The 13,797-nt window shown below is 35.7% G+C and overlaps 1 protein-coding gene across 1 annotated transcript in view; it reads right to left on the reverse strand.

Moving 5' to 3' along the window:
• Positions 1-13,797, reverse strand: part of SPATA17 (spermatogenesis associated 17) — a 52,093-nt gene that overhangs the window by 16,636 nt on the left and 21,660 nt on the right. The window contains exons 3-4 of the mRNA XM_010148913.1: positions 11,833-11,984; positions 3,357-3,492 (exon numbers count right to left, since the gene is read on the reverse strand). Coding sequence (XP_010147215.1) covers positions 3,357-3,492; positions 11,833-11,984 — 288 coding nt within the window. The remainder of the gene's footprint in view (positions 1-3,356; positions 3,493-11,832; positions 11,985-13,797) is intronic.

The raw sequence follows: 13,797 nt of genomic DNA on the forward strand, positions 1-13,797 counted from the left end.
TTTGATTAATGATGGCAGTATTCTATAAGCGATTTCCACTCGACAACATCTAATTATTTAACTATTTTCCATTATTAATGGAATGAAACAACTCAAAACAAACAGCTAGAGTGAGTTTTGCAGGAAGCTCATAATCATCAATTCATACATGTAGAAATCTTCCTAAAATTATATTAAGCTGGCCTGTTGAACTTGAAAGGCATATTTTATCCCAATCAATGCATAAAAGTAAAATTATCCATAACTAAGGCATGTTTCTCTGCTGTACAGTTCAGCTGTAATGATCCCCACACACTGCACTTGCACATCAATTATGATAATCATAATCACGGTCGTTAAGCTGAATGTTCATTATTATCAGGATGCTGGTGACAGCAGATTCAATCATCGGGTGCAATGGGCAGGCAGTCACAGTCCCACCCAAGTTTCTGCAGACAGCGTTGTGCCACATTAAATCTATGATGTGTTCCACATCCCACTCCATTCCAAAAGCTGTAGACGGTAAAGGTCAACTTTATGTTCTGTGCAATATGCTTAGGTTCTCTAAATTAATTCTTTGCAGTACTGGGTATTTTTATGCTTTGTAGATAATAAAATTCTGTTTAGGGCCAAAATGCCTGTGCAAATAATGAAACAGTGACGCAGTTGTACTGTAATTCACCTATAATAAGGCATCAGAGGAAAGAATCTATCAAGAAGGAACATCCTAAAATGTCACTTCCTGAATTTTGCAAATACAAAAACATTTAATGCTGTCATTAAAGTCAGTTTCCTAAAATGCATATGCAAACTAATTCCAACAGTGACTAAAGGCTGTATGCTATCATTTCTGCCTCAGTAAATATGAACATATGTGAGTGTTTTGACAACAGAAATATTATATTTAGTGTATTTGATCCCTTGACTGTCCAGTTACACTGGAATCTATCACTGTAGATTAAATTCATAGTGACTGGTAAATTTTTTATATTGATACTTCCCACACAAATTCTATCAAAGGCATTCCAAGGTATTTAGACATATGATATTAAACATAAAATACACTAGCATTTTTATTTTCATAGTGGTTTACAACTTGGTAAACTAACTAGATGCAGTTTCACTAGAAGAATAGTATTTCCATTTCTTGTTTATTTTTAATGAAGTATAAGTATACAATTGTATAACTTACGCAGTAGTTTGTCGTACCAGCAATGATATGAGAATGTTTTCTAGTATACTACTGTCAGAATCTGAATGTACCCCATGGCAGGGTTATCAGCTATTCAGATTGTAATATAGAGTTGCATCAACAAAGGTATCACCTCATGGGAAACTCAAAGGAGAGTTCTGTTTAGCAGACAAGGTGCTGAGCAAAAATCTGTGATTTCATTTAGGTAATATTTTAATACATGCTTTTTAGCCTGGTGATTCACTACAACAGGATAATTTTTTTCACAGCACTGATATACACAAAGTTTTATTACAGTTCAGAAACAAGAAAGTACTGTCAAATTTAACAGTTATGAAAGTATGACCTTACATCTGCCTATAAGACCTTTTTGGTTAAAATATAGTGAGGAGGTAGAGGTTTGGGGGGGTGGAGAGTGTGTGTTTTGTTGCGGTGGTTTTTTTTTTTTTTTCCCAATAATAATGACCCATTAAAGCAGCAGGTAGGTCATAAATAGCTCTTTTCTTCTCTTATCTCTCTGTTTGGGTAAGAAGCTCCTAATTGAAGCTTCATATTGATTTAGAATTGGGGTTGGAAGTCTGTATGTCACGTTGGGTTAACACAGAGAGCTATTCACCTCCAGAGATTTAGGTTGAAATCTATCCAAGATCACAAGTGGGTTTAGTTGTTTCAGCTAAGCCCATCATTTACATAATATATATATATGTGATATGATATGCAATATAAGTATCATTACATTGTTTGATATAATCATCTGAGCCTGATCAAGAACTGCTAAAGATTGGAAGAGGGTTTAGAGGACAGGATGAGTATGACCAATAAGGATTTTAAATCTTTTTTAATAGGTCATATTTATGCTGCGGTACTTCAGCCAGTCATATGTTCCACTCATTGTTATTGAAAGACAAATTCAGATCTTTGATCTTTGTGCCTTTATTTGCCATGAGATTTAATTAATGTGTGTTAAAGTACCACAATTTTATTCTGAGCTCATTTCTAAATCTTAAAGGTTTGAGAAAAAAATCTTGTAAAAAAAAATTACTTCTCAAACTAAGATTCCTTGGAACTTGTTATGTATCTACAAAGGTTAAGTTACTTTCAGGAAAATAAGCAATCATGTCTTACAAAACCCCAGATTTGATTAGGCTGGAAGAGACCTCTCGACATCATCTAGCCCAACCCCCTGATCAGGTACAGCAGGTTGCCCAGGAACATGCCCAGTTGGGTTCTGAATGCTTCCAAGGATGGAGAGTCCACAATCTCTTTGGGAAATCTGTGCCGGTGCTCTGTCACCCTCACAGTGAAAAAACCCCAGCAGTGTTTTCTCATGTTCAGATGGAATATCGTGCATTTCAGTTTGTGTTGCTCCTTATCCTGTCACTAGACAATACTGAGTCTGAGAGGAGTCTGGCTCCTTCTTCATTCCCTCTTATCAGGTGTTAATACACACTGATCAGATCTCCCTGAGCATTCTCTTCTGAAGGAGTTACAGCATGCTCAGCCCCTCATCATACAAAAGATGCTCCACTCCTCTAACTGGCTTTGTGCTGCACTCTCCACCAAGTCCATTATCCTTCTGGTACTGGGAAATTTTAATGGGATTATGATACCTAATACAAATAGAAGCAATGCAAACATTACACAAACTCGTGTTAAAACATGTTCTGAGAAAAATTACCTCTTAGAGCACTACAAAACGAGAAAAAAACAAAGCAGGCAGTTTAAGGAGGCTATCTCACAATAAAAACGGCTCTTCACTGATTTTAGAATTTTCCACAGAACGTAAGCAGTGAAATATTTTGTTGCTTTTAGTTAGGTTTCACATAGTTTTCTGAAGGTTTCTTTTAATGTGCAAGAGTAAATATGTAATTTCTCTTAAATCAGGAAAGGCAGTACAGACAGAACAAAACTTTTGAAAACTTTTATAACCAAAGTCATATTTAATCAGGCTTCTAAATCCTTAACTTGTAGGTGGAAGAGATGTTGAATTTCCTCAAACTGAACTTACCAGAAAGAGTGGTGAAGAAGCCTGACAATTCATCACATCAGCTCTATGTGATTTTATAACAGGATAGAAAGATTCCATTGGATTCAGTGATCTCTGGATCAGGCCCAAATTCACTTAGTTCTAATACAATAAAAATCTAAACGAGTAAATTATTTTTTCATTTTTGCAGTGACTTACCTTGTCTGCTACCCACTTCTTAGGCTGTACTTCTCGGAAGTGTTTAATTCCATAGGTTTCTTGGCCATATTTGCCTGATCTATGAATTGATGGTTCATACTTCTTATTTTTATGATATGAAGAAAATGGCAGAAATCTAAAATTCAAGAATATTTAAAAATCAGTTATGCTCTAATCTAGATTTCACAGGATTTATGTAAATCATGGTTATCAACGCTACAGCAGGTGATATGGACACATGTTCCTGCTATTTTCCACTGCCTTCTTAATGTTCCCCTTCAGTATATTGAGAGCTTTACTGCAATTTCTCCTATAGCTGCTCTCATTTAGTAGAATAGGAACTTATACAAATATTAGTGGTGACATTCATGTATTGGCAGACCACAAAGTAAAGAAATAATTTATTTTAAATTCACAAATTCTGTACTCTCAAGTTATATTTATGTCCTAATTAGCAATCTTTTGGAGCCTGATTTTTTCGCCTTTGGTCATGCTGATGGTGGACTCCCTGCTCACTGAACAGGGAAGATCCAGCTACCTGCTTTGGGCAGGAAAGAGGTTTTCAGATCAATGCGCCTAACTCCCATGGACAGCTACAGGTTTTCTGGGTAAGTTCCACAGCAAACTGTGTGGTGGAAGGTGAAAGACATGTAAGGGATCTGCAAGAGACCCTACAAAGATATCTTGGTTCCATCTATTAGAGTCTGCAAAAGAGTTATGAGAGCAAACATGTATATTTTAATATAAAGTAAAATCTTATGAATTAGGCTTATCATTGTTGGTATTCTGTAAAAGCAACTGGCATTCTTTATTCTACAAGTGCAGGAAAATTATTATGCATTAAAATTAGAAATATATTTTCAGGAGTTTAAAACATCACTTTAAATGCCAGGAAAACAGGTATAGTTAATTAGAAACTTTTCCTAGTTGAAACCTTTTCAGAATTCAAAGTCCTTGTAAGAGTTAGACAGTGAGGTTTTTGATAAAGATGGGTATTAAAATGCCTTTATTTGTCTCTCAGCTGATACCAACTCAGAACATTATTTATTAGAACTAACTTATCCATCAGCAACTGTTTGAGTGTTTGTTTTTCAAATTATATGCCTTTCTACTTCATAAAAAGAAACTATTCTAGAATCTTGCCAGGTATATCAATTTATTCCATCAAGCACCACAAACAAATGTCATGTAAAGTGAGCAAATGAAAAACACTGAGTTAGCAGACTTCTAAACTATACAAAGCTATAGTAGCATGTGTATACTCATGGGAAAGGACACTCTCACATAAGACAGATTACGGTACTTGTAATGCTAATTTGCACATGGGATGGACATCACACACACACACAAATTAATGTGGCCCCAGTGTCCCAGAGAATACATCGAAGGTGCTGTGAGCCGGCTGCTCCACTTGCAGTTTTTATCACTTCTGAATTGCATTTTAATAGTACATTTTTCTTTTGTTCAGACATGAAAGAAAATTGGCTTTCTCAAGGGATTGGATAGCTGGGAAGACAAGGCTAGCAGTTTAGGGATTTGCCCATATATGCATAGAATTTAGTTGAGCCATAGCATTCATAATTCAATATGAATACTATGTCTGTAAAATTTATACACAAAATGGAAGGAAAAAAAAAGAAAGTAGAAGATAAAGTAAATTATTATAGTTTTCACTATAAAATTTCCTACATAGAGGTTTTGATTGTACTCTGGATCAGTTCATCTTTGTCTTTTTGGCAAACGAATATTCAATCTATGCTTTACCGTCATTCCAAACAAAAAAAATACATGTATTGTTAACACTTTATGACACAAGTAAGAGTATGTTCTACATGTAGTTTAGTACAAATTTGATCTTTTGTATTCTGCTGCATATCTCCTCTAAGATCATTAACCAGAGTATGTGCCAAACAGCCTAGAAAATATGTCTATGGCTGAGTAAAATTTAAAGCAACAATGAATTTTTGAGGAAGAATATTGAATTATAAAATATATTAAAATATAAATGTAAAAGCATCAAAAATATAATAGGGTATAATGGTAATAAGGAGTCTGATGTAAAAACTTTCTTTTCTTTCTTCTGTCTACAGTTCTGCTGTCAAGAGCCAGGTGGGCAGATCCTGATAGCGATAACAACCTAAACTACAAGAAAGGAACATAAGCTTGCAAATTAAATGTCTCTTTGAAGCAAGTAAGAATTTTCATTACTCTGTGTGAATAGATAATTAAAAAGAACATTAAAACAATTTTTTGTGTTAAAAAAATTAATGGGAGTCATACAAAAGTCATTATACCCCCACAACCAATAATAACAGTAAAAAGCAATAGCAGCTCAAAACACTTCAAGAACGGTATTGTGTTCTGTAGCTCTGTATTTACACATGACACAGCTTTTCCCCAAATTAATGGCAGCATGTGCTCTGAATGTGACAGAAGTGGGTGATGGAAGGAGAAGAAAATTAAAACCAGCCAATAGTATGATTCCATTATCAACTGCAAAAGTTTAGACCTCAGTACTTTTTTCCACAAAAAGCTCACTTACAGGGTTTTTACATCTGGGTTTCAGCCTTTCCTCGTGATTTAAGTGTAAACTCAGAAATTCTTAAAGGCTTTCAGTAAATATGACAGAGACAGAAGTCATAGGATCGAAGAACTAAATTCCACATTGATGTTATATTGTGCCGTAAAACACAGTCAGTATAAGCTGAGCCTTTCCAGAAGTTGATGATTTAATGGGAGGTGAACTTTCCCTGAAGAAATAAATTTAAACATGAAAAATTATTTCTTTTCACCCACCACAAAAGCTTGAATGAGAGATATGCCAAAGAATACATTCAAGACACAGGTTAAGAGTTGGATCTAAAAATGGAGAACTATCTCAGGTTCTACAAATAGCAGTATTACATATACACAGTGTGAGGAAGGACCAGGACCAAAGCTGGCAGTGTCACTAGTAATGAAGGCCAGATGCACTTGTGCCAGGACCACACTATGTTGAACGTAATTAGTGTTTAAAAAGCCTCAACTTAGTAGCCCAGGCTGGACCTAACAGCTGCTAGTGGCATGTATTTAAATTTCAAAAGATACCCCACATATCTTTTGTTAAGAAAAATAAAAATTGTTTTCTCTCTTCCCTCATCCTATCCTACACCTCCCTGCTACCATCAATTTCACCTTTCTAATCCTTTTCCCCACATTTTTATCCTCTCATGATCTTTCTTCCTGCATCTTCTCACCTAGCATTTCTTCCCTCCTTTCTGTCTCTTTTATTGTAACATCTCTCACTACTGCCACAGGAGATGGAAAAGGCCTTTCACATGCTCAAGGCTTTCCAATTGGACCAACCAAGGCCATAGAAGCAGGAGGAGATGCTGGGCACTGGTATCTGTGACAATATGAGAGAGCAGCAGCACGAACAGGAAGGAGGATTTGTCAGCTCCATCATCTACTGCTGGCTGGCAGCAGCCCAGTGCTCGATGGTACCTACCAACATGGCACAGCTCAGAGGCATTCTCTTTTTCTTGAATTTAGATGGCAGCAAATAAATGGTGTCATCCTTCAGCACGTTCTGTGGACCTGCCCAAGAGGCAAAATCCCAGCAGCCTAGCAGCACGAGCATGGAATCCTGATACCAGAAATGCTTCAAACTGTACCCAGGCTTCTGAGAAAGAACTGGCTGCAGATCTACTGCCAGGCTGCCATACCTACTGCACTGACAAGGCACAAAATATTAAAACCAGAGAGCTAGGAGTATTCTGCGTACATGGGTTTTCAAACTTTCATCATATTTGCATGTACTGTACTTTTTTGTAATTTAGTAGTAAAAATACTATCAAAATCCTAACTCTAGATGTGTGATAGTGTTGTTCTTATCTAAAGCAATTCTATGCAACAGCAATTAAATTCCTTGTTGTCTTGATCTAATTCAAATAAAATAATTTTATCTCACTTTGAACACAACCATGAACAATTAACTCCAAACAAACTACGCTTTATCAGAAAGCTGTGAATCTTTTATCTTCTTTTTTTTTTTCTCTCTCTAAATAAAACATTACATTGTTTTTAAGCTTCAAGTTTGGGTTATATCTGAAGTAATTTCTTCATCAAACCCAAACGTGTCTATCTTTTCACTCAGGCAACAAAGGAGAAAGCACAATGGTTTTCCATAGCAAAACAACTGAAGCAGGGCAGCCATTAATTAGTTCATAATGAGTGGATATTAAAATCAAAGTATTATTTACAAAAATAAAGACAGAATATTTTACTTCACATATCTAGTCAGACTTGCATTAGTGCAGTGTTTTTGCCCTAAGAAACTTATTTTGAATGCATTGTTTAAAATATTGTCTACAGTAATATAATAAATACATACCTTTTAATTAAACTAGCGATTGCTTTTATCCTAACGTCAGTAAATCCAAGAATCCTCTGGCTTTTTTTGTTTAACCCCTATCTATGATAATGTAAAATGGCAAGGAAAAAACATAGTCTAGTTCTTGTAGGAAGTAGAAGAGATCTCTTCTGCAGCAAATTTTCGAACTTCTTAATTATACACAGACTTATTATCTGCATCCCCAGTGTTATAAAGTACCAGAACTTCATTAGAAAAATTAAGATGGAAAAATGAAGGCGCTACTTTGTAAATTTCCAGTGGAAATTAGCTGGAAGAAGCAGAGGAATACTGGATCAAAAGAGGGTAATCATGCTTAACTGTGCCCTAGAGCACCCGCATGTATAATACGATTTGCACAGTAACTACCTCTCCTATTACTGCTTGTTTGGAGTATTCTGTGTTAATGGGGTTAGCTAATTTAGTATTTTAACTTAAAAAGACTCTGCTGATTAATAAATGTTGCACACTGTGCTAGTAATTAAAATAAATGGAAGAGTTACAAATAGAAGTTGAATTGTTAAGAAAACATTATCTGAAAATATATGATAATCCCTGTTTATGATAATACAATAACAGTCCGGAAAATATGTAAATTGCTGAAGTTGCAAAGCATATGAAAAACTAAGTATAATTTGAAGAAAGTTTTCAGATGTGCTATATTTGTGTATGACAAAAAAAAATAGTAGCTATTTTCACTGCAGCTAAGTCAGAAATGCAGTAAAAGATGTTATAAATACAGAAATCAAAAGATTTTTTAAAATTTTTAATTTTAGCAAAGTGATTTGCTTTTAAAATTTTATTAATACCAGGCAGCACATAACACGGATGCTCTCCAAGTGTAGACCATCCTTAGATCATTAGCTTCTCTGTAGGTGTACCTTCCCTGCACAGCACTCTGCAGCACAGAAGCACCTAAGCTGGCGCTAATGGACAGCATCGTCTGGTCAAGAATGAGCCCGCGAGGAGCTTGGTGCTGCAATGTTCACCCAGTGTGTGAGAGGCAGGGTGTGCAAACCTGGCACCGTGCTGCACGCCAGTGAACCCGCGCGTTTAGGTCTAGCTTGGCTGTCTCCACTGAGCACGGAGGGAGCCAGAGGCTGAGGTGACTTGCCTGATGTCACACCGGAAGACTGCAATAAATCAGGAAGCCTCAGCCTTACACTATTGCTGGTTTATCCCTATTCTATCACCACATTGCATCCCATTCTGACGTATGTTGACTTTATAAAGATGTTTAACAGTATACTTCGAAGCATGAGGCTTATTACGTGAGACAGACTTCAGCAAAGTTAATGAAAATAATTTATATTTTTTCCTCTGGAAAATTAGGCCAGCATTCAGCTGCATGCAACTGAGCAAAGAACTTTTCATGCTTAGTGATCTAAATCTGCTGGATCCAGCAGTTGGTGTCTCACACTAGACACTAGTTTATTAAGTGGCCATCCCAAAGGAGTGCAATTGTCATTCCTATCCAAGCGGAGGGGGAAATCACTTCATTTGTATGAAAAATAGCACAATAAGGCAGTAACAGCTTCAATTACATGAAAAAAAGGAATCATTCTTATTAGGCTAGATTACCCAGTTGCTCTTTCATTACAAAATAGGAAATTCCAGCAGTTGCTTTAAGCAAGCACAACATTTCTCTCTTGCTTTCATTTGTACTGCTTCCACCTGCCCCAACCTCGCCCACATCTTCAATTATTTCTGCATTTTATCAGAAGCAAAAACTTTCTCAGAGCTTGAAACACTTAGAGAACACCTATTACCACTTTAAAGAACTCTGATAATCAGAGGTGAGTGGCAATTCTGAATGTTGTCAGAAATTGCAGGTATGCACTGATGATTTTTCTGTCTTAGATATCACACGATACTCACTCTGGAAATGTACAGATCAATGATTCAATTTGTCATTTTATGCAAACACAAGCTTTCTCAACAAATGCCACACACTTCTGCTGTTTGTTCTCTCCTTATTTTCTAAAATAGAAGAATAATCAGCATAGGAAGATCTACCAGGAAGAGATACAGTCCCAAAGTACACAATTACATAGGAAGAGACAGAAATTTGTCAATTCATAATAGACACTGTCGAGGAAAAACTACTGCAGAATCAGAGTAACCATTTGCTGACTGTTCCCTGGAGACCAGCATCCCACACAGAGGCTGCAGCATTACTAGTATGTGTTGGTCCTGATGGTGACCTGCAACTCTGTCATCACCTTTTCAAGGTTACAGTTGTGACCCTTTCATGGCTGGTTGAATCTGAAGCACAAACGGAATGATCATAGCCTGAAAAATGTGTAACACCCTATGCTCTTAGTGTGCATGAAGCTGAGAATCACTGGTGTTGGGACACTGCTTCTGTGCATTAAGGGTGATGCTAAATGCTTCCTTACCCACAAGGTAAACAAAGACTCCTGATAAATTAAAATCTGTCAAAATTGGAGACTCCAAATTTAAACCGTAAAAGAACAAAGCCTTCACAATTCACTTACTGAAGAGAGTCAGTGAAATACGTATTACTAAATCTGACCTTTTGCAACTGTTGACACAGTGATCTTTGGGGTAAATCTCATCAAATAAAGACTGGGCAATATAGTCATGCCAATAAATGATGGACATCATGCACCCTCACTTGGACTGCATTAGTCAAAACTTATTCAGTAGAAAGAAAAGTTTAAATAAGAGGTAGTATCTTAATTATTATCCAGTGGGGTTTTTTTTAGATTTCATCAGCAGAAGCTGGAAATAAAAATAAATAAATAGAAAATTGGCCCAGATTTAAGCTGAGACATGAAAGTTAAGCTGCTTTCCCCTCTCTCTAATAAGTCAATGAATACAGGGATGAAGAGATTTTACTTGTAAGTTAACTCAGTTATGGTTCTGGTATGAAAGGAATAAGAAGTACTATATTGCATTTTTGCCACCAAATATAAAAGGTAACATTACCTAAATGTAGCTGAACTAAAAGATTTTTTTCTTTCAAAACTGTTTTTTAATTGGATTTCCATTTAAAGTCACTGTTAATATTAAATTGGGGAAAATGTGATAAAAAAAGATCCAACAAATAAAACCATAAAAGCTAAACCATGCAAATGCAATTGATTCTGGTATTCTTAAGTCACAGTCCTGAAGCTGATACATGGTAACATGGAGCTGATAGAAAAGCCTGAAACACAACAAAGATAGCAAAATGTCGCACGTCCCAGTGAATCCATGCATCTCAGCCTGTTTATGAGGAAGAGTGATTCCTTTCTGCCCTGAATTCTGGTATTAAAGCATCAAAGGGTTGCCAAGAGCAGTGAATTCAGGGGAAAAGTTGACAGAACATTATTTTTTTCTAGTTAACTGTGAAGTCAGAGCAAGTGACTTAATAGGCTTTCATTATGATTGTACAAAAGAATTCCATTATGATAAAAACTGAATTGGAACTGTTTTGGCAATAGCCTTAAATCTTCTAGGACCGAAGCCTGAAATCTTTTGGGATGGATTATGTCTGTATTTGGGATTGTATGGAAAAGAACTGGCCCATCTGACACTATTACAGATGCTATGGCTTAGGAAACCAAACTGCTTCAAAGATGATTACAGTTTTTGCATCATGTTCTAACATGTGCAACATATGCTCCCTTCCCTTCCAAGTGAGCTTTGGTAGTCTACTGGGAGAGAAAGCAAGTCTCATTGGCATGCAACACCATTTTTTCCTGCCATAGACTGTAAGCTCCCTGAATACGAAGACTGAAACAGTATTTTTCCCTTGGCAAGGTGCATGTGGCAAAACAGAATTTGCATTTGTTTTCTTATTTCCCACTAAGACCATCTGTTGCATCTCATATTATTATTATTACAAGTTCTTCTATAGATTCGCAGGTATGGATGGCAGATGTTACACAATTACAAGATAGGGTCTCTGCCCTGAACACTTTATAATCTAAGGACACAGAATTTAGAAGTATGTACATAGAATGTTTGCTAGTAAGCTGTCAGGTTTGACATTTCATTTTGTCAGGCATGAAAGGTTTCTGAAAGCAACGGAGTAAAGAAAACATCTCATAACAATATAAGAAAAAACAAAGAACTTACTCATTGTCATGTATACGGTTTCTCCATTCCTCCCTTTTCATTTCCTCTCTGGCCTTCTCTAGTGGTGAATTGATTGATGCTGCCACTCGCAAGGTTGTTTCCAAAGGCTTGTAGCGCTGCCGCAATACCTCAGCGGTATCACGGAAAGGCCCCTAAAAGGTATCGGATAATGTGCTTTATTGTGGGGTTTCAGTTCTTTTATTTTCTTCTCTTATTCATGACGCATCACTGATGAAAGAGGACACACAGTGTCTGGGAAGTATAGCAAGATTTTTCTTCCAAAATAATTAAAGCAGTTCATTTTGATAGAGAATTACAGACAACACAAAGGTTGATAAAATGCCCTAAAGCTAAGGATGAGAAATGTGCACTCCAGATTTATTTAACTACTAATAAGTAGTTATTATTTTAAAGCAATACATTGTTAGAACTGATTAGGAAAACTTGGATTTTCTTAAGAAAAAATATTGGTGAAATAAAATTTGATACACAAGTATTAACGGCATCTAGATTCTGCTAAAGCAGAAAGCTTAAGTGTTTTCCTTTTCATGGGATAAATAATGCTTTAACTACAAAGCTACCTGGAAAGGAACTTCATAAATGATTTAAAATATAATTGTTATTATACAATTCAAACTAATAACTTCAATAATATAACTGTATAGACCAGTTTTGAAACATCTAATTCCCCATTAATTATTCTTAAAATAAAAAAGCAAACTAATAATTCTTTCACAAGTCTATTTATACACATATGTATCTGTTTTCAAGCGTATATTGTTTAATAACTGATCATATCAGCATCTACCATTTAACAGCACAGATAAATAGCAGCAGGAAGTCCTTTCCTGTGCTGTCAAAGTGATGTTTCCTATGTCTTGCTTTTAGTACTAACCAGTAAGAACTTAACTGGAGTATAATTAGTGCCACATTACGCTCAGGATAGTTTAGTGGCAACTCTGGATTTAGAAGTATTGCTAATTAATTTTTATTTTATTTTCATCATTGTTGATCCTGCAATGAACTAGAGAAACCTTCTGAAACTATGAACAGACAAAGAATCCTAATCACAGCTTTTATTCTTAAAGATATCCTTCTTTAAATAGGTTATCACTAACAAGTCACAGCTGGAGTTACTGCAAGCACTGAGTGAAGACTGTGGGGCTAATAAAAAGAAATGATTCACGCCTCATTTATGTTCACTTATGTTTTACATTAATAGAAACCAATAATAGGAACCAGTTACCATAAAAGTCATGGACCGTAAATAACACAAATGGCAAATAAGTATCATCTAGTACTTTTCACAGCTGGACAGGAGGATTGCTACATTTGAAAATAGTTAATGGAATTTTATTGGAACTTTACTTTTTAAAGGCACAGCACCATGATTTGGAGATCTTTTTTTAAGGCCCTAGTAAGCAAATAAGCATAATATTTACACTTCTTGCAAGTATTTTCTTGCTTTTATTTTCTGCGTAAAAATTTAAGTTTATTTGATATGACCACAATAAGTCTTTAAAAACAGAATGAAAAGCGTCATCGACTGTGAGAGAATAAACAATGCTAGAACAGGTCACTAAAACTAGTAACCAATTTTCTAGTAATACATAATCTGATGATCGAGTTATAAAAAAAACCTGAAAATTTATAATAAAATATGAACACCCTTCATTGCAACATGCTTGCATGCTGTGGATATATGGAGGAAAAAAATAAAGAAATGTACTGTTATCAAATAATATGAAGATAAATAAGTTTGCTTGTAGAAAATAGTCTGCCAGAATATTGTATTTCTTTTTCATTGTAAAATATTGACTCATATACTGCCAGTGTAAGGGCCAGATGGGATATCCAAGCAAGGGGTTTTTTCCATCTTTAATTTCTAAGACCTTCTAATGCTTTCTCAATCCATAGTTCAAATGAAATTAATAGAGTCCAGCTACTAATGGAAGGAGAGGAGAA

The sequence above is a fragment of the Eurypyga helias genome, unplaced genomic scaffold (genome assembly GCF_000690775.1).
Source record: "Eurypyga helias isolate BGI_N326 unplaced genomic scaffold, ASM69077v1 scaffold16610, whole genome shotgun sequence".
Classification (NCBI taxonomy): domain Eukaryota; kingdom Metazoa; phylum Chordata; class Aves; order Eurypygiformes; family Eurypygidae; genus Eurypyga; species Eurypyga helias.